Source organism: Diadema antillarum, unplaced genomic scaffold (genome assembly GCF_040938485.1).
Source record: "Diadema antillarum isolate AM-2024a unplaced genomic scaffold, OU_Dant_1.0 seq00000699_RagTag, whole genome shotgun sequence".
In the NCBI taxonomy this organism is placed as follows: domain Eukaryota; kingdom Metazoa; phylum Echinodermata; class Echinoidea; order Diadematoida; family Diadematidae; genus Diadema; species Diadema antillarum.
Window position 1 is genome coordinate 378,365 of NW_027271604.1, and position 26,580 is coordinate 404,944.

General features: G+C 40.5%; 1 protein-coding gene across 1 annotated transcript in view; it reads right to left on the reverse strand.

Moving 5' to 3' along the window:
* Positions 1 to 19,086, reverse strand: part of LOC139737695 (ras-like protein family member 12) — a 66,770-nt gene extending 47,684 nt beyond the window's left edge. The window contains exon 1 of the mRNA XM_071648375.1: positions 18,760 to 19,086. Coding sequence (XP_071504476.1) covers positions 18,760 to 18,877 — 118 coding nt within the window. The 5' untranslated portion in view covers positions 18,878 to 19,086. The remainder of the gene's footprint in view (positions 1 to 18,759) is intronic.
* Positions 19,087 to 26,580: the final 7,494 nt, after the last annotated feature.

Sequence of the window (26,580 nt, forward strand, 5' to 3'; positions counted from 1 at the left end):
AAACAGCCAGTAATGTGAACATATTTTGATGACCTAAACTGTAATATAACTCTCGACATGTTTGCTTGGTCACGTCCAAACATGAACACAATTAGATTCACCAGGTGGTATCCTAAGCGCATACCAGTGAGGAGATAGCGACATCTTTCATACACGGCGCTTTCAAAGTGTTCTGTATACTAGGACCTGTATGCCTAAACGTCCATTAATATTATTGCTCACCAACTGGATGAATCGCGCAACATTCAGATATCTTTGCCAAGCGTCTTGCGAAATAAATGTACCGAGCAAGACACAAGCACTGAATGATACAACGTCCACATTGATAGAAAGCAATATCTGTACCCTGCATGCATGCTGATGTTTTTCTGTTTTTATTTTTCTCAAAACCTCCATCAGCCATATTGGCAGTTCCCATGGGTTTCATTCTAAAACGCAAGCTGCACCCAAGCAAATGTGATGGTGAGTTTCAGCATACTCGATTTCGCCGATGAATTAATTTAGCAAACATTCTGAAGGTATCATGATTCAACAGAAAGACCAGTTAAGTCATTAATGTCTGGAAAATCTTCTCTGCCCTACACTACCTAAGGGAGGTGCCACCTAGTGAATTTTTTCAACACTACGATAGCGGACTAAAAGTTCATTCCTGGCCAATGCTGGATCATAATGATTGATATTGAATGAACAGGTCGCTTTGGAAATTACTACATCAGAATTTTAATAACGGTCTCAAACTTACAAACTAGTCAGTGAACTAACTCGGAGAACCGCAGCGGGAGTAAGTTGGCCATCATCGGGAAAACCGATATTCCTTATAGGCGAGACACAACTCTATAGCCGTGATTTCAACTCACAAAATACATACGGATATTATGCGAAAGATTTCCCACAAAACACAGCAGACAAATTCACTGAGATGTCGCTCGAGCTTTAACCTACTCTTTCTCCTTTTTTCACATAGAAAATAATAATCTCTATTATAAAAATCTATAACAAGTTTACCTTGCATTCTCTCCAAAGACTGGTCTGCAGTCTCAACACACATACAATGTCCCAAATTTTGACTACCTTGACACTGCAAATCCCTCTTCTTCATTGGCAATTAATTGCGGATGTCTATACGTACATATTAATTTTCCATTAGGTTTGTAGGTTCTTCAATTTCGAGCTTGAAACATAGAGGGCGAAGTGAAAATGATCGACAATTTCAGTCATCTTTCCAGTAATCAAAAGCTACAATAGTTCCTCGTGTGAAACTCTTTCAGGAGGTAATTATGCCACTAATGACGCCATGCAAACCAATCAGTGCAATAATGAAAATAATTCAAGTGGAACGTACGTCTACAGACGACATGTACGTAGGGTATTGTTTATTTTGTGCACGATAGAAATTGACGATTCGAATGGCTATTGACTGGTTTGAAAAAAAAAAACAACACAACCGCTTACAACCCGACTACCCCCTTGGATACAAGGAACACAACCATTGTTATTGCCGTCTGAAACTGAGGCTATCACTGTATCTGATTTCATACCGCAAACTTAAACTCGAGATGACCTTTTCTCAGTGCACACCACTCTAGGTTCTGGGTGCAAAACGTGTCCTATTCTCCCCGGTCGGTAACCTGGCAATGCAAACAAGCAGGTGATTTCTTAAACTTATCAAATCTTCTTACATTACACCGCCACTTTCTCGACACCGTTTATCTCCTTTGTGGATACCACCATGTTTTACTCCAAATATGAGTCCGTAGTATACCCAGAAAGATAAACACTATAACGACAAAAGTTTTACCCCAAGAGGCAAAAAGCCGACAGATTTTGGGAGTACAATTTGAAGAATGGTGGTTTCACCAAGGGGTACTAGGCGATTTATGAGAACCCTCTTGGTTTCACAGGGAACAAACGTCGTCTTCATATACATGACGACAAAGGCCACACAATGAAAATGTCATTTTGGGTAAACTAGCAATATCATCATTCCAGCAACACACGCACAATATACCAGTCATGTTATGCCCATAGTGCGATGACCTTAGGGCAAAACCAAGGACAGAAAATTAAATAATTTTGCCGCTTTGCGTTATGGTCAGCTTTTAAAACACAAGAAAGCAAGCAGAAACTAAAGAGCAGAAAACAAAGCAAAAAGCTGGTTCTCGCTCTTAGTTTGAAGTGCGAATTAAAGAGCTAGCAACAGGCACCATCTCAGCTGCTTGGCAGCTCAGGACAGGGAATACATCAGAATAGCCTCTCTATAATAACATGTTGACTATCACAATTGTATACGCAATGGAACTCGGTGAGCAGCGGTTAAGATTCTTGATGGACGAGCTCGTTAATGAATTACAGCCTTCTGGAGTGGCTTCGTGTCGATTAGCGCCAAATCAAGGACAGCAAAGTGGTAGGAAGCGAATGGGATGAGTCGCTTATTGCTTCTCCTCAATCGTGCAGTATAACTCGCCAATGCATGCAAGTACTATCAGGCATTTCGGGCTTGAGAAACAGGCGCGAATCTCATTGTCACCACATTAAAAAAAAAAAAAGAACACGAAGAATAAAAGTTGTTGGTGATTGATTTCTATCTGACGTCATTAAATGTAGAATGTTTTAGGTATACAGAATATTCAAGTTCTTAAGTAACTGCTCAGATTGACGAAAACTCAACTGCTGAATTTCACAAAGAGTGACATTGTGCAATATGCTGTATGTGCATGGAGCTACATAGCTTCATGGTATGTGTGTATAAATGTCCGTGAACCCCGTGGGGGGAGGGTGGACGTGCATAATACATGTATACTGTATGTTTGTTCATTATTTACCACATGAATAGGGAGAATCAACCCTCAATGCTCATATTATTCAATGTTATTTACCATGATGACATGGCAATATACATTGTAGCTCTAACATTCAAGAGTTTACTCTTACGACGTGAAAGCGTGCACGTTACCCTGGAAATTGAGGATGGTGGACGCAACCACCTCCCTGGTGTCATGCCCCTCTTCAGCAGACTGTTTGGACGATAAACCTATCAAATTGATGGTGCAAGTTTTGAGACGGTGTGACAGGATACAGGACGAGGCATCAAGGGCTCGTTGATAATACATGTACCCGAATCACGGGGCGGAACTATATAGTGACAATACGCTAGCATGCATTGATCTTCGAGACCGTTATAGGCCACTGCATGAACGGATCATGAAATTAATCAATTTAGCCGGTGGGATGCAGTGCCGTTTCTATAGCAACCAGACTATGTGTAACTGTTCACCGCAACCGTGGTACGGTAATGGAAGGGGTTAGGCCAGCTGCACTGTGATATTAGCCAACAACATGCAGTGTATAATCATTTCATATTTCATTGGTATGTTTAACGCACACGCCAATACACGATGAGATGTCGTAATACGATGGAGTATACCACGTGTTACTTTTTAACCAACGAAAAAGCAAGATAGGACGATTAACAATAACTTAGAATTGTCTCATATTAAAAAACGGAACTTCAGGGTAAGAATCCGCAGGTCATCAAAAAGATCACCAATGAAGAAACGCGGAATCGTTTTAAAATCAGTAAATCCTCCGAAGTTAACTACAATGTGTAGTATCATGTTTGATTAAATTGCTAAAAAGGAATTCACACTGTAAATGATGTCATACAGAGAATAAATCAAATCAAATCAAAAATCAAATCAAAAATCAAATCAAATCAAATCAAATCAAATCAAATTTTGCACCTCCCGAACATCTCCCCAAGCCCTTGTGTGGCCTGCTCACTGTGACAAGATTTTTCTTTTTTTATGTACTTTTGATTTACTTTGATAATATGATGCATAAACTTTTACCCCAAATTATCACTTCAGAATTTAGCCCTTTTGTTTACAAAAATGTCATAACATGAGACAACCAGATCTCATTAAGTATCTTATCACTGAATCTCCTTATTATAGTTGATATAATACGCTAAACCACACTTTACCGTTTAGATTCGACCCAAATTTTCACTTTTTTTTTTCCTAAGCAGGGACTTAGAGAAAGTGTGTTCTTCACATTTGAGATTGTTTGTATATGACATGTCACTTAAAATCAGCGAACATTCACCTCCATCACACTGGTGATTGACAGGTATTTTGTATCCATATTACTTCCACTTATTTCAGGTACACATGGGTTCAAGATGGTCGTGATCATTGCAGAGGGTCCAACATTTTCAGCAGTCTTCTTAATGCCTATAAACGTTTTCATCAAATGCCCTTGAGACGCTTAAGAACTCATGGCTGCGGTCCGGCGACCATTGTCAATCCAAACTGCCAATCACATCACAGCACGGCTGACAGCATTTAGAAACAAACATAAAAACAAAACAAAACGAGACAAAGCAAAACAAAACCCAACTTAACAAACCTAACCAAACCAAAATGACATATACCCCCCAAAACAGGTTGACTTAAAGCATCCTTGCAGACGATAAACTGGTTCATTTCAGTTGATCGCTTCAAGAAGAGATCAAACATACCGACAAGTATATCACAGGACTTGGAGCTTTTTTTAGTGTCTATACCAGCACGGCGCGAGTATTATTCAGTTAAGTATAAGCAGAAAATTTCACGAGAAATTGAGCACAATGTATTGTATAAGGAACTGGGTGCGACAAAGGACAAGTGTGAAAGAGTAAGTCGAGAAGATGAATCGTGAATGAGTGTTTGCTTGCAGTGAGCACCGGTGAGCAACTCTTTTTAACGTTAAGCAGAAAATTGCCTTCATTCAGTCGCATCTTTGGCAGCATCTTATATTCTCCTTTCAAACAGAAGCCGGTGCTGCACGAACACAGTGGCATGCGAGTCTGTCAAACAAAAGTGTTCTCGCTATATTCTTGCCTGGATTTTTTTTTTTTTTTTTTTTTTTTGTAGGCTTAAGGTGAGAGCTTTAGATGGTGAGAGAAGAACAGCTTCTCAGCTTGTTTGCGTTCTTCGGGCTAATGGAATGTCACAATGACACATTTTCTAAAGGCATGAAACGAAAATGCTCCGGGGGCGAGTGAATGAACCGAAAAAAAAGAAGGAAGCATGAAGAACGATTTTATACTATATGAGAGGAAAAAAATAGGCAGTTGAGAGCCAGTAAAAGTTGAGCCACGTAAAAGGTGTCGGATATTTATTTGTCAACACCTTGCTTCAGGTCTATCTACGCCTGACCCTCGGGGACACGCGTGAGGTTTGGGACCAACCCCCGTGAATTATATTTCAGAGCAGAATGACAGGAAAGAACAATTGAGTGACTGGTAACTATGAATGTCAATCTCGTCATTCATCCATACACAGGAAATGGTCGACGGTGAGAATTTAAAGTGCAACTCCACACCACCATCAAGCTGATGTATTTTGATACCGAGAGTTTAAAAATAATACAAACAAGAATATCAGATGTTTCATCAAACTTATTCAGGGAAGAATTAACAGAACATTGATATTTCTCCGAACCATATATTATGTAAAACAGAAATCATTTCTTCCATTTGTTTGCCCAGCAAAGTATTTAAAAAGTTATAATTTTGTCAATAGTTAGATAACGCAAACCCCTTCCCCTGAAACACCGATTGATATAGGTTACTAGAAAAAAACAACAACTTGACGAGAAGGTTACAAGCGTTTCTTTTTTCATTTGTCAGCAAATGAATGAAAACGGTAAAGATAAATAACGGTGAAGACATTTGAGCTGGCCAGTGGAAGACATGTGAGGTGGTACAAACAAAATTACTTCCCTATTTTGCATAATGACGTAGTTGATATCAATATAAGTGTTTCGAAAACATGAAAGACCTTGATGTTCCATAAGTTTTTTGTTTAATCTTTCTGTTCATATCATTCATACCTTATTCGACAAAAAAAACAAGAGAAGCTTCTTCTACCATTCTGATAGCACGACTTTACTTACATCTCTTTAAAGGGATGGTACAGTATTGGTGGAGATGAGAATTGGGCTTTTAACTTTTTGCGAGATACCAAGAAAACACTTGTGATACAGTACAGAGTATACCATTTTAAGAGGAATTCAAAGTTTATTTGATGAAAATCGGGTTTGGAATGACTGAAATATCCAAAAACAAAGTAAAATAAAGCGATCGTAATAAAGTGCGGGTCCCACACTTTATTAGAATCGCTCTTTTTTGTGGATATCTCAGCCATTTTAAAACCAATTTTTAACAAATAAACGTTGAATTCCTCATAGAATTACATGCTCTTTCATATTTCATAAGAAGTTTCTCATTATCTCAATAAAAAAATGTTAGAAACCTGAAATAGGTCTCAACCAAAACTATATGATCCCTTTAAGGCAACATGAAACTGGAGTAGAATTGTACTTAAAGGAAGCCTGAAAAGAAACTGGTAAATGGAGTGAAAGTGAAGTAGGCCTATACACTTCGTCAGGTGGCGTCACCTTTGACGTCACGCAGGGTTTATTTCACACAGTATATATAGTTCTCATGAAATACACAAAGGGAGGAGTGTTTAGCGTATTAACACGTTTCAATTCAGCAGCCATTTCTTTTTTTGAAGAGGTTACGGACGTCTATATAGGATCAGATTAAATAAGACGACTTGAGTTAAAAGGGCATTGTACCGGTTTTTTTATTTTTTTATATGTTGTTCTTTTAATTCTAAAAGACCCAGCGGTGCAAACAGAATCAAAATTTCATGACGATTTAGTCCGTAATTTCATGTTGAAAATGGAAATTTTGGGGCGAGAATTATGCTAATGAGCTGACGAGCCCGGATGTCGTGATGTCACAGGTGCCAAATGTTTCACTGATTACAAGCCCTCGCATACGCGTGCGTTTAATCATGCCGAGTAGCAGACGACGCTTAGGCCCAATTTAGCTAGCAGGCGGCACTTGTGTACTGTCCTATCCATGCAGCTGTCTCAAATTTCGCTGAACCAAATCGCACCAAAATTACAGGATATACTTTTAAGCATATTTCAAAATACCGTATCATATTTGAACGAAATTGGTAATCGAGAAGTATCAATATTGACGCCGAATTTCAAGTTGTCACTAAAAAAAAAATCACTCTTCACGAGAGATCTTGGTAAACGCGATATGCACAATCTAGAACTGAAGTTAGCCGACTAGTGCTGTGCGAACGGGGAATTCACGCGGGAACTAAATTAAAAAATGTCATGATTTTAGCGATTTGTGTGATTTACGAACTTTATTTTTCATTCAACTTAGCTCAAATAATTTATAAATTGATTTTTTGCTCCCGATTACTTGAAAGATTTGTCTCATGATATTAGATGGCTAACTTCAGTCTGTGCGTGCGCAGGCAAGTAGGGCTACTACGCCGCGATCACTCTTGTTTAGTCGTACAGAGCAGATTGTTTTTAGCGACGACAGGAAAGTCGACAACTTCACTTACGCTTCTCAACTTGCGATTTGGTTCCAATTAGCGTGAGCAAGTGGACATGAGTCATAAAATATTTCTTGTGATTTTGGTGCAATTTGGTTGGGCGAATTTTGAGATATCTACATGGATACGGAAGTACTCTAGCACTATGCCTACACCAGCGCTTGGATCGCGAAGCGGTGACACTGTTTGTATCTACGTGGTCGGGCCACTCTTCCGAGGTATGGGTCCTACTAAAACTAGATCTAAGTTAGTCCTTGGTGTTAATACGACCACCATGAGATTTATCTCGACCACAAAAACATTGAAAATCCATAAAGCAGATACCTTACCTGCAAATTTCAGCACAGAAACAACAGGGCCTGCAGCACAAGGGCCTCTAGCGGCAACGCTAGACCTTGGAGTCTGGACTTTCGTCTGGACTTTCTTCAAGTTCTAGCAGCAGGGGTATGTATTGCATACTAAACGTTTACGCTGTGCCTATTATTAGCGCTGTGCACGTACAGCTGTCGACGGAGCGGCGAGTAGAATCTTCTCGGTCCTTGACTGCTCACTAGTCCTAGTCCTTGTTCTAGTCTGGAGTCTATATGTACTGAGTGCCGTTTTCTTCTAACTAGGCGTAAACCATGATTGCCGTTGACTATTTTTTGGATTTAGATTTTAAGAATCACTCAGTCCTCATCTTCGTTAGATAGTTTGAACTGTGATGTCGAACCATTATCGCTCATCATCAATGCATAGTTAGTGGAACGTTACTTACACACAGTTTTCTATGGGCAGCACGTTCGGACATTGATGCCAATTTCATTTTGCATATCTGGAATATTCCCCACAAATTTGATCTAAATAAAAAGCTTTTGAAGAGATTCCTTTTAAAAATTAATAAATATTGTTTAACATGTTTATTTCAGCTCCATATTGCAATTTTACTAAATAACAGTTTTTGCAGTACTTCGTGTGAGATTTCATCAGTAAATTGACATGTGTAGAACCTTTCTAGTTCGTTTTGCTAAAGTCGGAGGTTGGCACCTGTGACGTATGCCAAATTGTGTGGATCGTTCCTTGGCTTGCTCGTTTTCATTTTTTTCAAAAAATCATTACAGGCTTATCCTGGGTTTTAGAATCCTCTCTTTCCAGTTGTAGGCATCAAAAAATGTAGATTAGAATTATCAGACAAGTAGAAAATGTCAGTACAGGTTTCTTTAAAGGGGAAGCAAACATACCTTCCTTACCAGCTGTTCATATTCCAACATTACGGAGATTATATACCTATCGTCATAATCTCTCTCTCTCCCTTCTCTGCAATTTCCGCACTCTCTGTATGTGAATATATATATATATATATATATATATATATGTGTGTGTGTGTGCGTGTGTGTGCGCGCGTGTGTGTGTGTGTGTGTGTGTGTAGGCATATGTAGCAAAAGAGTATAAATGCATATACGGTGCATCATTATTCTCTTTTCCTATCAAGACGAAACAAATCATCAAGTATACGCCTCATCAGAGTTAACTTTTAGAAGGCATGTAGGACGGCATGATGGGGTGGCCGATCATCTTAAGAATCGAGAACCCGAACAGATGGACGTTATGATTTGGTATTGCATGGTCTGAAAGTTCCTCCGTATCACGAGAGACACACACACACAACACAACATCATAGCGGAAGCTGCAGCGCACTTGATGAAAGATATCTGACAGGTGCTATTACGGCCGATTGAAGAAAGATCCAGAGGAGATTTGAACCCATTGGGATCTTTCCCTCGCTCTAGATTTCTTTTTTTTTTTTAATTTTTACATCCTCTTGTCAAAAAGATATATATTTGTATCGCTGCGCTGCATATATACTACAATAGGACGTTTCTCAGAAAAGAGTCGAACTAAAGAATACGCGCACGTTCTCGCTGCGTCGCGGGAGCTCACGCGACAGACAGACGTCTGAGTGAATTTTGACGTTGAAAAGCATTTGCACGCTCTCGAGTGGATTTATAACGCACGCACACACACACACAACACACACACACACACACGAAGACACCATGCTCGCACTTTATCGTTTAAAATACATGGAAATATAGCCCTGAAATATTTATTATATGGATAGACAGATAAATAAATGAATAAACAACGTATAATATATGATGATATGAAGATAGGTGCATGATAATAAATACATGAACAGTAGATAAGGAACTATTACGTATATTTATAGGCCTATGTCATTAGGCCTGTACACAATGTGTAAATATATCATTTTTGTATGTTCACACATTCATTTATACACACATCTTATCCTATTGAAGGCCTATACATAATGTATACATATGTGGGTATGTGGGTGTGTTTGCGTGTATGCATAAATGAAGTGATGAGTGGATAGAAGAAATATGTCGATTTATTTTCTTTTTAGGTATTGCTTTGTCAGCGACGTGACTTTGAGCTGCTTGCAGCAACGTCAACATCTTTCTTCCAACGAGCATGTTTGTATACCAAAGAGGTGTCAGAAAGCCCCCTCTGTCTACAGTGCGCCGGGCAGTCATAGCAAAGCACCCCAGGTGAGCATTAAAGTTCAGTAAAAAGGTCACGTAACTGGGCCAAAGGCAAAGGAGGGGATGTAGTAAGGGATAAAGGTCTAGCCTCTTAACCCTTAACGGACCACAGTGCCCCCACATCTCACTGGTATTAGACACAGTAGTCTTACCTTTGGGCGTGATAGGGTTAACCTATAGAAGTATTGATATGGGTCGCATATTTATGATTATCCCCGTAAGGACATCTATGCATCTCAAAATGGCATTGATTTTGGACGTAAGTCTTGCCTCAGGCTTAGATGACTTAACTCTGTGGTTGCAGTGGCCTAAATATTGCTGACGGAGCTTCGAGCGGGTGAACTAAGCAAAACAAATCAGCACAAGTGCAGAAATTGATGATGAAGAAGAGAAAAATGGATCGGAAACCGCATAGCGTGATAAAATGGATCAATCAACAACCTTGAATTCCTTTTGGCCATGTTGTGACGAGTTGGCAATAAACCACGATGCAAGATTTTATCGTCTCAAGAAAATGATTCCCCGAAGGATGTGAAGAATATTATGACCGCAGGAAAACAAATGACAATCCTGTGCTCATTTTGACCTTCAGAACAGTGTGTCCAAGAATAAAGAACAATCAAATAGTCAACTTCAAGTACGATTAGCCTTACGTACTATTAGAGGTGAAGGACTTCGATTCTGACGAGCTTGCAGGGCAGGAACTAAGATCTTTTTGAATTTGAGTAAGCTTACTTCAACTGCCATCAAACATACTTTTGACGCGATCGACAGCATGAGGAAATAAACCACACAGAGCTCATCACGTCTACCACCCGTACCTCACTTTCACGTAAACAAGGAACATACACGTGTCAATCACCGATCCAGATACCGAGAATCTGGAACGGAACCGCCCCAGCCTCGATCGGTCACCAAGGAAGGCAGTCAGAACTCAAAACATTTCCTTCGTCAATATTGTTTGTTTGCCTGTTTGAATTCCTATTTTACGTGGCTACCAAGAAGCACTTATAGTCCTACGCTTAGACAATGTATATATGAGCATAATATACTACCGCAATGGGACTGACGGCTTTAAAGAGGAAGCCTGGATCAGCTTAAAGTTCATCGGAAGAGGGAGAGTAGAATCTTGCAAGCATAAATTTCAGCGAAAATTGGATCAAAATGTGAAAATCGAATAAAAAGTGAGGAATTTATGAAATTTTGAAAATGAAGATTCTTTGATTGTGGCAAAACAATTTTCAATCAGTGAATATGCAAATGAGTGTTAGCAGATGATGTCATCAACTCACAATTGTCCATTGCTTGTGCACACACACACACACACACACACACACGCTGAAAATGACTACAACTCAATTCTGCTGAAAAGTATAAGTCATACTAATAATGTTTGTCCTCAAGGTAATCATAATATGTATTGGAATTTGAGACTGCAAAAATAAGTTAATGAATGAATGAATGAATGAATGAATCAACCAATCAATCAATCAATCAGTCAATCAATCAATCAATAAATCAATAAATGAATAAATAGATAGAAAAATAAATGATAAAAATATGGATGAATAAATAAATATCATGATGATACGAGAACGTGAACAAATTTTTCCACATATCAACTCTCGACTATCTTTCTCTTAGTCCGCTTTCATTCACTCCATAATCAATCGTATACGACAAGTCTCAAACAGCTGTTTATGAAATCCATTTCCATCACCAAGATCTTTTAATACATCTTTCGTTTGAGAGGTATGCACTGGCCCGCGTGTAGAGCACACACACACACACACACACACACACACACACACACACACACACACACACACACACACATACACACACACAGTTAAGACTAAACAAAGCCATAATGAGATTATCTGCCTACAATGAGATAAACGCATATATCATTTATGACACGTTTGTTGGTATTTTGACGATGATGAACTTGGAAGTCGGGGCTGACGGCTGTCATTTCTTGCTAAGTCGTCCCATTAATCACTGAAAAGGAAGCCATTCCGTCAACAGTTTTATGGCAAAGTCTTTTCAGATCACGCATTTCAGAATACAGTTTGTAAACGAACGGGACAAATTTTCACGTACACAATGAACCACCCTGACCGCGCTCAAGCGAAATCGAACACAGAAAGAGTTCAAAGGTCACCGTCAAAAGCAGCTAATGTCGCAAGAGCGCCAACAGAGATAAAATGATTGCCGAATGGTAGGTTAAAGGCGTAATTTACCATTTGCAGATGAAACAAAAACCCAGCATTATGCTTCAAAATAGTTCTAAAATGTGAGTTAGGGATAGAAACAACCAATGTAAAACTTTGAACCAGTATAATCGATGTTAAGTATTGTCAAATATACAAAATGTGAACAATAGTTATAATGAAAATATTTCAAGACTAAACCGTATATACAGTTATGGTTTAATGAGAAAAATAGTGATATCTCCTTATATTCTCGGCTTCACTGCAAGAATTTTATATGGTAGGATGTTTTGTGATATAACTGACCCACACATATGTATCAAAAGTGATATCTTGAACATTTTTTAAATCACTGCTCCCAAAGATAAACAAGACCTTTAAAGGGTACGTTAATATTGTAATAAATGTCGACTCGACATTTCGGATTCGATCCCACTTCAGGAATGACTGCCGATTTATTTTGTTTCGTGCAAAGGCTCGAAGAAACCGAAGAACGGCTGCTGAAAATCTTTCAACGACGAATTAGGTCAATTCTGCAACCCCGCAGAAGTGGGCCTCTCCTAAACATATTGGCTATTATTGCTTTATTGACAAACAGTGAGTAACTCCGACGGAATTTCATTACAGATATATGCGTCAGGGTTTCGCCTTTTCAATGTGTTGCCAATTTTTGTAAATTTATGTGTTCAAAATTATGTTGTTGTTGCTGTTTCTTTTTTTTTATACTGCATTGCGTTATTACCAATATCTTACCAGCAGTTTTGAGGTGCATAGATCAAATACCACGTTCCCATTCATGCTGCAGCGTTGATATCCATCAGCCCTACGCACATGGGCAGATGTTGGCTGGATGCTAATTGACGGGAATGTGAGAGTGGAACTGACATTGACGGCAACGCTAATCATTTCGACACAGTTCCTCCGCCCTGCCCTGCCTATGCACGGCCTAGTCGAGATTACGGCATCGCTAAACTGGCTCCTTTTTTTTTTCTTTTTTTGCATCAATTGCACGTTGGGTTACTAATAACATCTGGCTCTACACGGGGTCTGCACACCTGATGAGAACCAGGGTTGCACTGAGGACGTAGGCACGCCGCCAATCTGCACACACGTTGTGAATGAGTGACGCGCACGCATCAATCCATAACCTCGCTCTGAGAAGATGAACAAATTGGAGACTCAAAGCAGCCATGTACGACGCGAGAGTGATAAAAATATGAGTGGCAGACGACGCACTCCTTTCTTGAGAGTTATTATTTTTATTCATTCAATTTTCATTTTCATATTAAACATTCGTATAATAGAACTATCTCTTCATATTCATACCAAGAGAAATGTAGGAAGCAATTAAGAATTGATTCCCAAATCGCGTGCTTCATTAAATCACTTGATTCGTGAGTGGCAGGTACATATGTATATATTTCATAAATATGAATATGTAGGCTCTATGTATGTATGTATGTATTTGTATGTGTGTGTGTGTGTGTGTGTGTGCGCGCGTGCGTGTGTGCGCGCGCGTGTGGTGTCTGTATGTGTATGTATACAAATAATATTTCACTCACAAGCTCTTTAATCGAACACCCTCACCCATGAAGTTGACACGACCTTCCCATTACCATTGGCGATAACCAGTCTCTCATCACTTCATAATTCGTTTGTCTTCCCCCTCCCCAAAAAGTTATGATGTCAGCATCAAGTTGCCATAAATCAAAAGAATTCTACAAAGCCTTGATATAAGATACCATAAAACAAAACCCTTTCCGAAAGTCGACAAATTGTTTACGATGTTTTCACGCGTTCCGGACTAAGTGTGCAAAGTGAGCAAGATTTATATACAGCTCTCTCGAGTCCACACGAATAACCTTAACACTCAAGACAACAACGTTCAAGTAATATTCTTCACATACTAATATCGCTATTTATAAAGGGATGCATACTTCATGTAAAAGAAGATGTTTACTATAACATCAGTTCAGTAAGCACTATATTAATGATTGATTTCTGAGAAATCGGTCAAAAGCTTTGAGAATCACACAAAATATAGCGGTCATTTAAGCCCGCGATTCTCATCTTTCTTTCCTTTCTTTCTTTTCTTTTTAACCCGAGGCCGGCTTTAGCTCCTTTAGCTTGATCGAATACGAATCTTTTTACTTAATTTTTGGCCAACATCGCGGCGAGGAGCTCCAGGGCCCATTGGTTGGGAAGCATGGATTTAAGTAGACAGAAAGATCCGTCTGTCCGGAGGAGTCTTTTCATGTTTTTGACGTTATCGCTCTCCTCATATAGGAGGGGATCCGTGAAGGCAGACGCAGTCTGCGCGGAACATAATTATCCCCGACGACCAGATACAGACCGATCTTTCGGTCAAGGATTTAAGCAATTATATCAACACAGTGGCGTTCTATGGATACGTCAAATGAGCTGGCGTCTGCACGGACACATGGACTAAGGTGGACTAAGGTGGATGAGGTGTTACTGTTTTACTGGGGTCACACACGGTGCAATGTCTGTCCGGGTTACATTATAATACATGCATTCAAAACGCAAGGCTGCTTGTGGTTTGATGGCAAAGGGTGACGAGCGCAAGATGAGAACCTCACACCTTTCTTTTATCTAGGAGAGAGAAGGGGGGGGGGTGGAAGAAGCAAGAGATGGGTAAAGTCCCCCTTCCCACCACAAGATATAGGGGTTTCAGATAGTGCTATTGCTTTACGTTTTCATGACTCGCCTGAGGTATATCAGTTTTTAGAAAGTATTCTATCATTGGAAAAAAAAAAACATAGATTGAGATGGCAGATTGCGTTGCTTATATAGGGTGAATAATAAAGTTATTTAACTGATGCCTGATTTAAACTTTAAAGAAAATTTGTCGATGCTTAATTTTGCAACAAAACAACAATGAATGGAAAGTGACGTGAGAATATAGAGACTATCATAACACACTTAGCTGTCACGTACAGATTTTTTTTTTCCACGATTGATAACTGACCAAGTTTCATTACGGCTTTTGCTTATACCCTCCTTCAAAAGCTATATATCGTCACACGAAGTACACCATTCTGAGCCTGAACCCAGCTCATTATTTCTGACAATCATATCTTGCATCCAAGCTTCACTGGACGACAGAACTAGGCTGTGGTAATCACTTAAATTTAATCTCGTGAAAAAGACGAGAACAAATCCAAGCGATGACTCTTACCAATGGCCAAAACGACTCAAGGAGACTCCGTATGAAAGTGTACATGGTGGCCCTCTTTGCTGGGCTGAGATCAGTCTAGTATTATGCATGAATAAAAGTTTTGCTTGTTTCGTTTAGAATTGTCTTTCTTCGTCTTTCTGCCAGTTCCGATATAAAATCCAATCTCCACTTGCCTCTGACAAAGTCTAACATCGCGGAACTCCTTTACCTTGGTGAGACCAAAGAGGTACCAGGCGCTTTGTGAGACCAGGGAGACGGGAGAGCCAACGTATGAATTCTATGTACGTATACATGTGCATGCATGCATGTTTCCATATGAAATATGAGCGTATAATCAATAAGTGTGCATGTGTGCAAATGTCGAAATTAGTTTGAAGCTTTGGAGCGTTCGATGCCGGTCGCAAGTTACCTGTCTGTGTCTGTGGGTTTGTTGATAATATAATGGACGCGTGTGATGAGAGTTATGGTCACTCCTGTAAAGAGTCCTGTTCGTTACTTCTATGAGGAAAACGAGGAGTGTACGAACACAAATTTGTTAAGCATGACGCTTCGACATGACCTGGAGTAAACTGTTTCTGCCTATAAAAGGATATAATTGCGCTGTTTTTGTCGTTGTGTATTTGTGTGAAATAAAGAGAGCGAGGGGGAGGGTGCCTTCAAATAAGAAAGCTTGCGAGAAGCCCTGCAATTCTGCTGAGTAACTCTTGTTCTTTTCAGCCAGGAAAATAAGGCATTGTACACCAAGGGCTAATTGGTCCCCTGCCCATTGCCCAAACAAGAGAAGAGTGGTGTAACACCTTTATAACTTTTCATGCAGAACACAACGCATTACGTGTTCGTGGAATTCAGGTGAGCAGGTGCAGGGAGAAAGGAGTGGTAGAACCTCGTCCCTGCCTCACCATTCTCTCCGTCCCTAACCGTGCAGCAAATTGCACCTTGCATCTTGTTTTGTTATCAGTCGTTGAGCGAAGACCCCCAACTCACATACACAATCATCGCCTGCTGTCTTTGAGCTTTTGTTCCGGCGCCAAATTGATGTGTAGAAAAGCATCGCTGCTCGAGCGTAGAAAAACAAAAAGACAATACAGTGTAACTGATGCTCTAAACGCGGCTCAGGAATAAATCATACATTTATTTGTGATGCAGATTCAAGGACGCAACAAAGATAATGTTATGAGCCAATGGAAAATTGTAAGTTACAACAATTTTGGGGCTCTCTGGAAATTACCTAATCGCAATGTTAATCTGTTTCTGTCTTCTTCTTTTTTGCCAAGTTGCACTGCGCCTTCCTAATACTTCTTGGTGTATATAAGTGTGTGTGTTTCTGTGTTTGTCACTTTGTTTAAAAAGCGAGAAGTGCACATGTGTGTGTTTGTGTGTGTGTGTGTGTGATACTTTGGTGTCCGATTGTTACTGCACACTTTGATATGAAGATGTAATGGGCATGTTTAATGGGTCTAAAACTTAGCGGAGTTTTCAGTCTCCAATCAGGTGATTTGACCGTTTGTTTGTTTTTTTCTTGCAGCGGCGTGAATGGAAACAACAAACTCCTCAAAGTCAAAGTTTCCCGAGAATTCCATCATTTTTTGAAGTTTACTTATTGTATTTCGTCTTCATCACTTCAGTTCTCATTACAACGTATTATTACTACAAGGTTCCACAATTATATTCTTCTCAGTTTACTTTGTTTTGCTTATGCAACCTTATTCTCTGTTACTATAAGGTAAGTGAAAAGTCTATGTTCTTTTCAAAAAATGAAATAAAATTTGAATTGAATTGAATTGAATTGGATTGAATGTAACGCATCGCTGTTTGCAGTGTCGGTGTAGATGGTATGCAGCAGTATCCCCATGGTTATACCGATCTAAATTTATAACTCATCCAGCAAATTGTGCCACAACACGCGATAATCATGTCACTCTAAATGTCACTCATTAATTTCATGCTTTATACTGAACGACTGTAAGTCGTCTATAAAATCAAACTTGATAATCATGAACTGTATACAGAATTGTATTTTCAAAAATCCTCCATATAAAATATGTGGAATACAATACTCAGTCATCGGTGTATTCTCCTCGGCCTATATACCAGCCATGAGAAGAGTTTGGACCATGGAAATACAGGAAAAAAAATCTAAATGGTAGCAAAAATAAAAAGAAAGAAATTATGGCCTCATATGCCGGGGGTAGCCTACTGCTCTGAATGAACATACTAAATGAACAGGTAGAAAACATCCACAATAATCTTTGTGCATGCTGTTCAGCTAATCACTGGTACAATGTACTACTACGAAGTGGTATTACAATGTGCACGTATTTACAAGTCAGTTATAACGCCAGGGTTTAATGTGCGTATGTGCGTATATGTTGTGCGGTGTGTGTGTGTGTGTGTGTGCGTGTGTGTGTGCGTGCGTGTGCGTGTGTTCGTACGTGAATGTGTGCTAGTGTGGTAGAGTTTATGAGAAAGAGAAAGAGAAAGCTATTAGAGAAAAGCATTGAGTTGTCACGTCCTGGTTATTTTCGTAGCGCGCTGCTGTTTTGGTTTCAATGATAAACGATGGTGGACATACATCAAGTGTGTCAAAATAAATCCGCGTGTCACATCCTGTACACACGAGTAGTCATTAACACGTGCACCCCCGTCATAGTACGTCTGCAGTCGAAAGGTCTGATCACAGAAATATAACTCATGTGACTAGGCCGTTTGTAACAGCAGCTCAACGACATTCACAGTTTAATGCTACATCACGTCTGCTTGAGCGTATTGCTACCATACCACGTTACACAAACAAGACCCTAATCGGTTCAGAGGCAGAAAGGTGTACAATGTAAATGTCCCATAGACTATTTTTAAGGGGGTATCAACACCTTCTGGCTCTCAACAAATCACAGAACTTTCATCAATTTGATTTTGATGTGTGATGAATAACATTTACTCGACCCTTCCTAGATTTTCATCGTTCTCTGCTGCAGAAAAGGTGTGGGAGAATACAAAATGTTTTTCCTTCATCTTCTTTCAATTGATAATTGATACAATGATTCCTAATGAAGTCAATACAAAATGAAAATAACTTAAACTTAACGGTACTTTCAGCAGTGATGCCTCATTTCTGTTGTTACCATATTTTGCTGGGAAATCCTGTGGTATCTGTGTGTGTACCAACTATGTGTGTGTGTCCGCGTCTGTGTGTGCTTTATGTGTCTGTGTGTTCATGTGACAATGAGTGTCCTCATATATGGTTCTTTGAATGCTCGTATGTTTGCTTACTTAATATCGGCCACCAGGCACTGGCCCACATACATACACACAGAAAGACAGACGGACAGACACACAGACAGACAGACAGACACACACACACTTTCATATTTATATGTTTATTATCTCACCTGATTTCCCGACTCCGGGACTACCCAGCAGAGCAATCTTGCACTCGGGAATCATGCCGACTGTCCCGTTGCTACGGTGACGTATATTACGTGACGTCATCTTGGAATTCTCGTGCATTTAGGCCCGGAAAAGTGGATCGCCCACGACGTTGGTAAAATGTGCAGATATGTCGTACAAAAATGCGTCCTCGGATTGGTCACAGAAAAGGGTCATCAACTCATTGGTCACTGTGGTCACAAAACATCCGCAGTAGCAGAGGGTAAAGTTTGCGTGTGCGATCACCTGGAATGCCGCCTTCCGTTATTATACATCGCTTGACCATATGAAAATCTACCTGCTTGTAGTATTGAAGTAAAGAGGAAAAAAGCTACACGACATGTGATACCGGGGTCCCGTACGAGTAAATCCACGAAGTGTTACCTGTCTGTTAACAAGAATATCGCGTTGAGGTTCGTCCGTGGTGAGCGGCAGGCAGTGTGCTGCTATTTTCGTATAACGTAAAGTTCACCTGCGGATATTTGCCGTCTTCGATTTACGCCTTTAACCTTCTATTGAAGCGGTTCCTTTTGTTGACATCTTTAAAGGTCCTTTCCTATAGACCGAGGCTGCGCTGGGTGATGTTATACAGCTGCAAACCCCGGAGAATCGATAACATTACTCCCCCTGCGCTAATCTCAAAACAAGCTAGGCCATGTGTGGTAAATTCGACAGGTAACGCGGAATGGCATCGAAATAGCAAAGAAAAGGAAATCGTAGCAAAATGTCCTACATCTCAATAACTGTTCCGTCACTGTATAGTCTTCTATACATCCGCTGCAGTCGTATGAGTCGTAGACAATCGTCAGCGGGATGATTTTAAAAGAATAGAGAAAAGAAAGTTGATACTCTGATACTCCTGATGAAAATAACATCAATCACTTATCCAAGTGCGATAAATCCATCGTGATAGGTGCCACCGGATACAATAAGTGTGTCAACCGTGGAAGGAGCCGGGTCCTGCATCAAAATCGAACGATCAGTCAGGGAATGGAAGGGGGTGGGTGGGGAGTGCGAGGCAGTTCAGCATGTTCCAAAATGTGCTCATGGAGAGAATAAACTGTTCATCTGGGGATCATTCGTGCCCCTCAGGATGTGATTTCTTGGCCCCAAAATCGTGATTCTGTTTTTCCTTTCTTATTCTTCTTCCCCCAAAAAAGCGGGTTTGGGTCGCGGAGGCATGCGAGTCGAACAAAGCCCGAGACGAACGGGCGACAGGCGGACTATAAAAACTTGATATTGCACGATTATTGGGTCTCTCGGGTCACCGTTTCTCTTCGGGCGGACGTCCGCTAAATGTCGACGGGTGCCGTCGTTCCTTCCAAACTACTCCAGACACACATAGAAAGAGGAGAAAAGAGGCGGGGATTGTCAGACGAGAAATATTACTCTGAACTTGTGGACTTTACGCGACAAGAGGCAAGTCAGTTGGTCTTCTCTAATGGTATGAAGAAGGATGTGCCATTCAGAACTCGCACAATGCTATGACTGTTTAATGTTCTGCGGTTGTGTTGGAGATAAATGACCAGCCGGGAGGCACTGGAAGAATCGAGAGCTCCTGACAAACGAAGAAAAAGAAAAGAAAGAAAAAGGGAGTAAGGGTCTCCACACACAAAAGGCTGAATTGTACTTTGAATAAACCCAAAGCGATACCACCAGCCGAGAAGACAATATTGGTTCTTTTTGTCCTTTCCTTTCAGAATCATTCACTTGTCTTGTCCAAGGTCGCGTAAAATTCACGGGGTGCCTATCAATTCGTTACCTACCACGTTAACCGCCAAGAATCCAGCTTCACGGAGGCGGGAGAAGGTGGTATCATGTTTGACTTATTTTAAGGTCGATGCACGACACGCTCTCGCTGAATACAGAAATCCAGGTCATGTGGATTTTCTTTCTCCGGTGTCCTTAGATTGACCTTTGCGTTTAATAATCGGTGGAGATTAACGACAGGAATAGCAGCACGAAATGAACAACAACAACAACAAAAAAATCCTCTTCAAATCTTAAAAGACTGAAAGAAAATATCCTCTCGGAGGAATGTCCATCATGTCAGAATAAAATGTCCAGGAGTCGTTGGTGGAGTTAAACGTGATTGAGCCAGTTTCGCTGTGTACACTTTTGGCGTATAGCAATCCAAGGAAGGATTTATAGGGAGGTAATTCTTACGATATTTACCCAGACTGTTAGCACTGTTACCTGTCATTAGCGTCTATGGATGCCACTCACAAAAGAGTCACGTCAGGTCAGTGGCCCACCAACAGGCTCATGTGATGCACACGATACCCGCCTTGGGACAGCAGCTCCTGCTCAAAGAAGGTTTGCGCAGGAAGCATGAAATTCGACAAATCCACTCTATTTCGGCTGTCCGAGTCTCCCTGTTGAGGCTCTTCTCTCCAAACTAAGATGATGGTATTTCCGTGAAATTAGCTAAGTAACCAGGTGCTGAAATTGCAGAGTTGAAAGAAATTCCCTTATGGTTAGATGTTTACGCAGTTCAGTTGTCGTGCAGATACATACTATTATTATGGTTGATTTAATGGGGAATGATCAGCTCTAAAGAGACATAGATGATACGAGGGTATAATATTTGCAGGTGTGTGTTATGACGTCATTGTGGGGTGTGACCCTATTCTTGCCTCCACGTCAAAAACCGATGATGCCTGGGCTCATGTTAACTATTGATCACCCCTCGCAAACACAATATACGCCATTTCTATGCCGTCCGTAAGTCTTTATTATCAGTCCCGGTGGCACAATGTCTACCTGTACACAAATCCCTCTTATACTCGAGAAAACGAGAGACACTCCAAGAAGGAAAATAATGGTTTCCAGATATCTGTGGTTCCTTCAGACGTGCTTGTTTAAATATACACTTCCACTGACAAAGGCCGCGATCTCACCCCCTCTTTCTTTTGGGAGTAGGTCGCTTTTTTCTTAGCAGCGGCTATCGAGACTTCGGCTCCCTGTGGGTCAGTAAACATTTGATAAATGCTCGCAGTCTGTTCGTCCAAACTTGTCTCTGAAAAGGCGAATGTGGCGAATGTTTGAAGTATGCGAACATGAATGAATGTCTCAGCTTAGAGAAGTTTTACACACATGCAGAGAAGTCAAGTAAAATTGATTTACTCTGTGCTCACGCGTTGAATCGAAAAACGACGTCCAACTGTAAAATTGCGTCGGGTGCAATCCGCCGGCTGAAATTTGGCGTCAAGATAGGAGATGAGATTCGGTCAACCATCAGTGTTGTAGAAATGATGCTCGTCCGGGCAGGCCAACACATCGAAGAGAGGCGTCTTCCAGCTAAAGATAGGCCAGTTGAAGTGCGCTGAATACAGGTGACTTTACATTGTGCCTGAGACTGGAGAAGCGATACTGACGAGTCGGCCTCTTTGCTCTCTGGCTGCGATGCGGTTGAATGGTCCCTCCGTTGGCAGAATAACTCGTCACCAACCCTGGGCTTCCGACGGAGGGAAGAGACATGTAGGGCGACCTCTACAGCCGAATAATGATACCGTTCTCTCTCGCAAGGTCAGTGGTGAAGTAAAGCTGTCGCTGGATTATTTTTCGTGACACAAGCTTCAGGGAACTCGTATGTCACATGAGCTGAATCATATTTAAGGGGTGAAACGGGATAGGTTAGGATCACGATAAGAGAAGAAATGAAAGAGAACGCAAAACGATAGTCATAACTGAGCAAAATCAGACAAATCACAACGCAGCTGTAGTGACGGCTTGTTTCATAATAACGTCATTTTCACTGACGCCACCCATTCGTCTGCTTTCTATCAACTCTATTCATCAAAAATGCGATTACATGTATAATGATACTTTTTTTCTTCGAAAGAGTTTATAACAAAATATAGTTATTATTGCTGTTAGAACTCCTATAACGTAGAAAGGGAATGTTACTCCATGGGGAGTACACGCAAACACATAACACACATTATACATATATTTCCATCAGACAGGTGAATCCTTTGTGTTATTTTTTATCCGCTACCTATATTGTCACTCGCACACCATTCCTCAACAAGAGCGTCTGTGTTTCAACAAGGGAGACAAAAGCCACTCTTCCCACAGCACCGTCGAAGAAGAATTCTCTTCCCAGAATCCCACAGTGCGAAGCGACCGGTCGCGCGAATGCAGATTCCCTCTTATTGATTTGCCAAGTTGTTTTCCTTATTCTGTGTGAACTGCAGTGTATCTTCTCAACAAAGGGGTTCATTCTCGGACTCGCAAAGAGCCAAAGCGCTCATTAGGTGAGGTATTGTCCAAATCGCGGAGCAGCAGACGTTGTGCACTCCATGAGTAACCTTCACGTCTTGTGGGATCCAGAACAGGAGAAGTGAATAAAACGGTATCGTGTTTGCCCGACTTTCAAAGAGAATTTGCCCACTTCACCACTTCACTTTGCCTTCTCAACAAGTATTCAGGTCTTTGACCTTTTTCCATTCTGAATCGTTCTCTGGCAGCTGCTGAAACTTACTTGGTGTGCTCACGTTTAAGTGTATATATAGATCCCGAAGACATGAAGATCCCATCAGGGAACATAATCCCCACAATTCACAACGTGTATACAGCGTGTAACGTCTTGCATCGTTCGTGATGGCTGCCGTCTCTCTTTTCAGTGTTGGGTTTTTTTCTTTTCATTTACAGACATTTGTTGCACGAAAGTTGCAAATCAATAGTCTGATATTACCTTTTTATTTCTTTCGGAGGGGGGGGGGGAGGCAGAACTAACCACTAGTGTAAGGTTTGATGGAAAGATTCAGGCCACAAACGAAGGAATACAGTATCATGAAACAAGATAGGCAGATAAGTACCAAGGAATTTTATTGGCTTTGCCATGGCAGATTTTGTTGTTGTTGTTGTTGTTGTCGTTAATGTAGATCTGCAGCTGGGATCTTACAAATACATTTGTACATAGGTGACAATTGATAAAGAAATATGTGGTAGCACATCACCTCCCCTCTGTATTAATGATCTCTTTCTTTCATCAAATAAACCTTCTCCGCCTTGGACATAACAATGTCGGAATTTCGAGGCATGGGTATTTGCTCCAAGTTCACCGTGACACTCGCAACAACCAGGCTGGCCGGAAAGCAGCAGATGACACGTTTTAAGCCTTCTGGTTCCTTTCCCCGACATGCTTTTTGGGATTTTTTTTTTTTCATAGGGTGACAATATTGATAATCGATATGTCATAGCACCATGCATTAATCATTTCTTTCTTCAACTTCATGGCATTTGTGAATTGCAAGAAGTAAAAAAAAAAAAGAGTCCGAATGACAAACTTTATGATGTCTCTGTCATAAGTCCTACCCTTTTGATGTTATTTAACGCAAATGTGCATACCATTGTCTCTCTACATCCAAATACAACGCAGGATTCATGCGACTGGCTCCTTATATCTGCAATTTGCTGTTCACTTTCATGAGAACATTTTGATAAACGAGATGTTTAGTCATGACATTTAGCAATAATGACATCCCCCGGCTGTTCCAACCCGGTATGCCGTGCAGTGCCGTTTGATTTATGTCCAACCTACCTCCTTTTAACGATGAGGACTGATGCTACCCCTTGTCATTGTGCATCTAAAAGATTTTTTTTTTTCATTAACTCACTTGAATGAGGAAACATCGGTGACTGGAACATTCTAACTCATGTCCCATCAAGTAACGACAGGCGAAAAGACACCGCGAAAGCGGGAATGGATTATTTATTGCATGCACTGAGTGTCGCCTCGTTACATTCCCTCTCGAGTACAAACGATATTAAAGGTGGCCCTTCTGACCATGTCTCCATATTTTGTCGCACATTTCGTCTCGATATGGTAATTTACGTGTGAAGCGGCTAAATCATTAGCTAGCTGGATGACCACAGAGGAATGAAATTTTGACTTTAAAAGTTTATAAATATATAATTTATGTTTGCTTCAAATGCAATTTGCGTCAGATTCGGGTGGCTGAAGATGACTACATTGAGGTGGCCGTAAAACCACATTGTAGATAACTTTCCGTCACTGCAATGTGTCTAACTGTCATCATAGTTATTGTTAGTGAATTCGATTTCGCTAACAAAAGAGAACAATATATAATCATTGATTTGTTTTGTATGTATACCGCTGCTTACATGCCACGTAGATTTAGCTCTGAACTATATATTTCTTGACAAATATTGATTGGAGTATACACATATTGTTTAGCTGATTATGTCTTTTCCTTGTTGGCAGTGATGTTTTGCTTTAAAACCAAACAAGAACTAGGTTTTCTGTGCTTTTAAGTTCCATAAAAAAAAAATATTGTTTAATGCGTGAATATTTACATCAAGTCCTTTTTCTCACCCCTCCTGTGCAAAGTAAATGTGTGTCGGTTTTTCCTAAACTTCCCCGTGTTTGACCAAGGGATTTCAGGTACCCGTATGTCAACGAAGAGAGACGACCAGTCGGTTAGCAGCTGGGATTAGCCTCCTCATCAGATCGACGCCACGCCCTCGGCATTGAATGGGTTTCAACAGGAGCACTTCAGGTTCAAAGAAGCAATCATGACAAAACGGCCTTGTACTATTAATGGTATTGTGTGTAAAGTAAGTATGCAAGTGCACATTATTTTGTCCCGCTGGTGGTCTTGACTTTGCAAAGACTTAGGAGAAAGAAAGAGTGGAGGGGGGGGGGGTGGCGAAGCAAAGCCTCTTCAGCACAGATTACCAATGTGCCCTGAACAATGCTCTGAAACCGAGGCTTATGCTAATTATAGCCGTTTAAACGGGATTACCCGTGACCGTTTAGCATTTCAATCTGCATAGAAATGAGGAAACCGGGGTAAAACAGCTTTCCGTAGTTTTCCCCGATACTTACCATTGGGCGTATACCTCTATCACTCTATACACAGCTTTTATACTAACCGTGTATGTTCCATCTAAAGTGAACTGATGAAAAAAAAAAGTCGAAATAATGGGCACTTCGTGTCCACGGCTGCACTATCTAACGGCCCTGTCTGGAAACCAGCAAAAATGAGTCATTTATGTATTTTTTGTTATCATTATTCATAGTCTTCTCCCTAAGATGTTATGCCATGGTACAACCACGGTTTTATGCAAGGTTCGTTATTCCGAAACACACTATTTCCCTATGACTAAATAATGTTCATTAATCCGAAAATGAAATAGGAATCGTTAAATCAGAAATCGTAAAGAAGGTGCGCATCACCCGAATTGCAAACCCTTTATCTTTTATTTTCAGATGAACGAACCTTCCGAAAATTAACCGTATTTCATTTTAAGCTTCGGAATAACAAACCTTATTTCATTGTCGTATTAACCATGTTATCGGACCTTCGGAAAAATAAGCTGTAACCGGAAGTATATTTGGTAAGTGTGTTTTTGAAGGCACCCCTGGATAGATTTGAGGAAGGGATAAATGGGCAACTTAAGGGTGTTAAATGAAAACTCCAATCTTTTTTAGTTAACTTTGGCAAGAACAGTCAAGCAGAGAGAAACGTTAAAACTGGACTTCAAAGAGTCGTGGAGTTATGACGTGATACCATGGACCTACTACATGAGTGACACTGTCACGAATGCAAACAGCTGACTCTACATTCCCACCTAACAACTGATCATACGAATTTGTCTGATGATGTCGTCATCGCACAACTCCCCTATTGGCCTGAAAAAAAAAAGTTTATGTTGTAAAATCAGTCTTTTGTCGAGAATTCGGGAAATATCCGAATGCAGAGCTACCAAGTCTCACGCATTCTGCGTGAGACTCAAGCATTTAGGGGCCATCT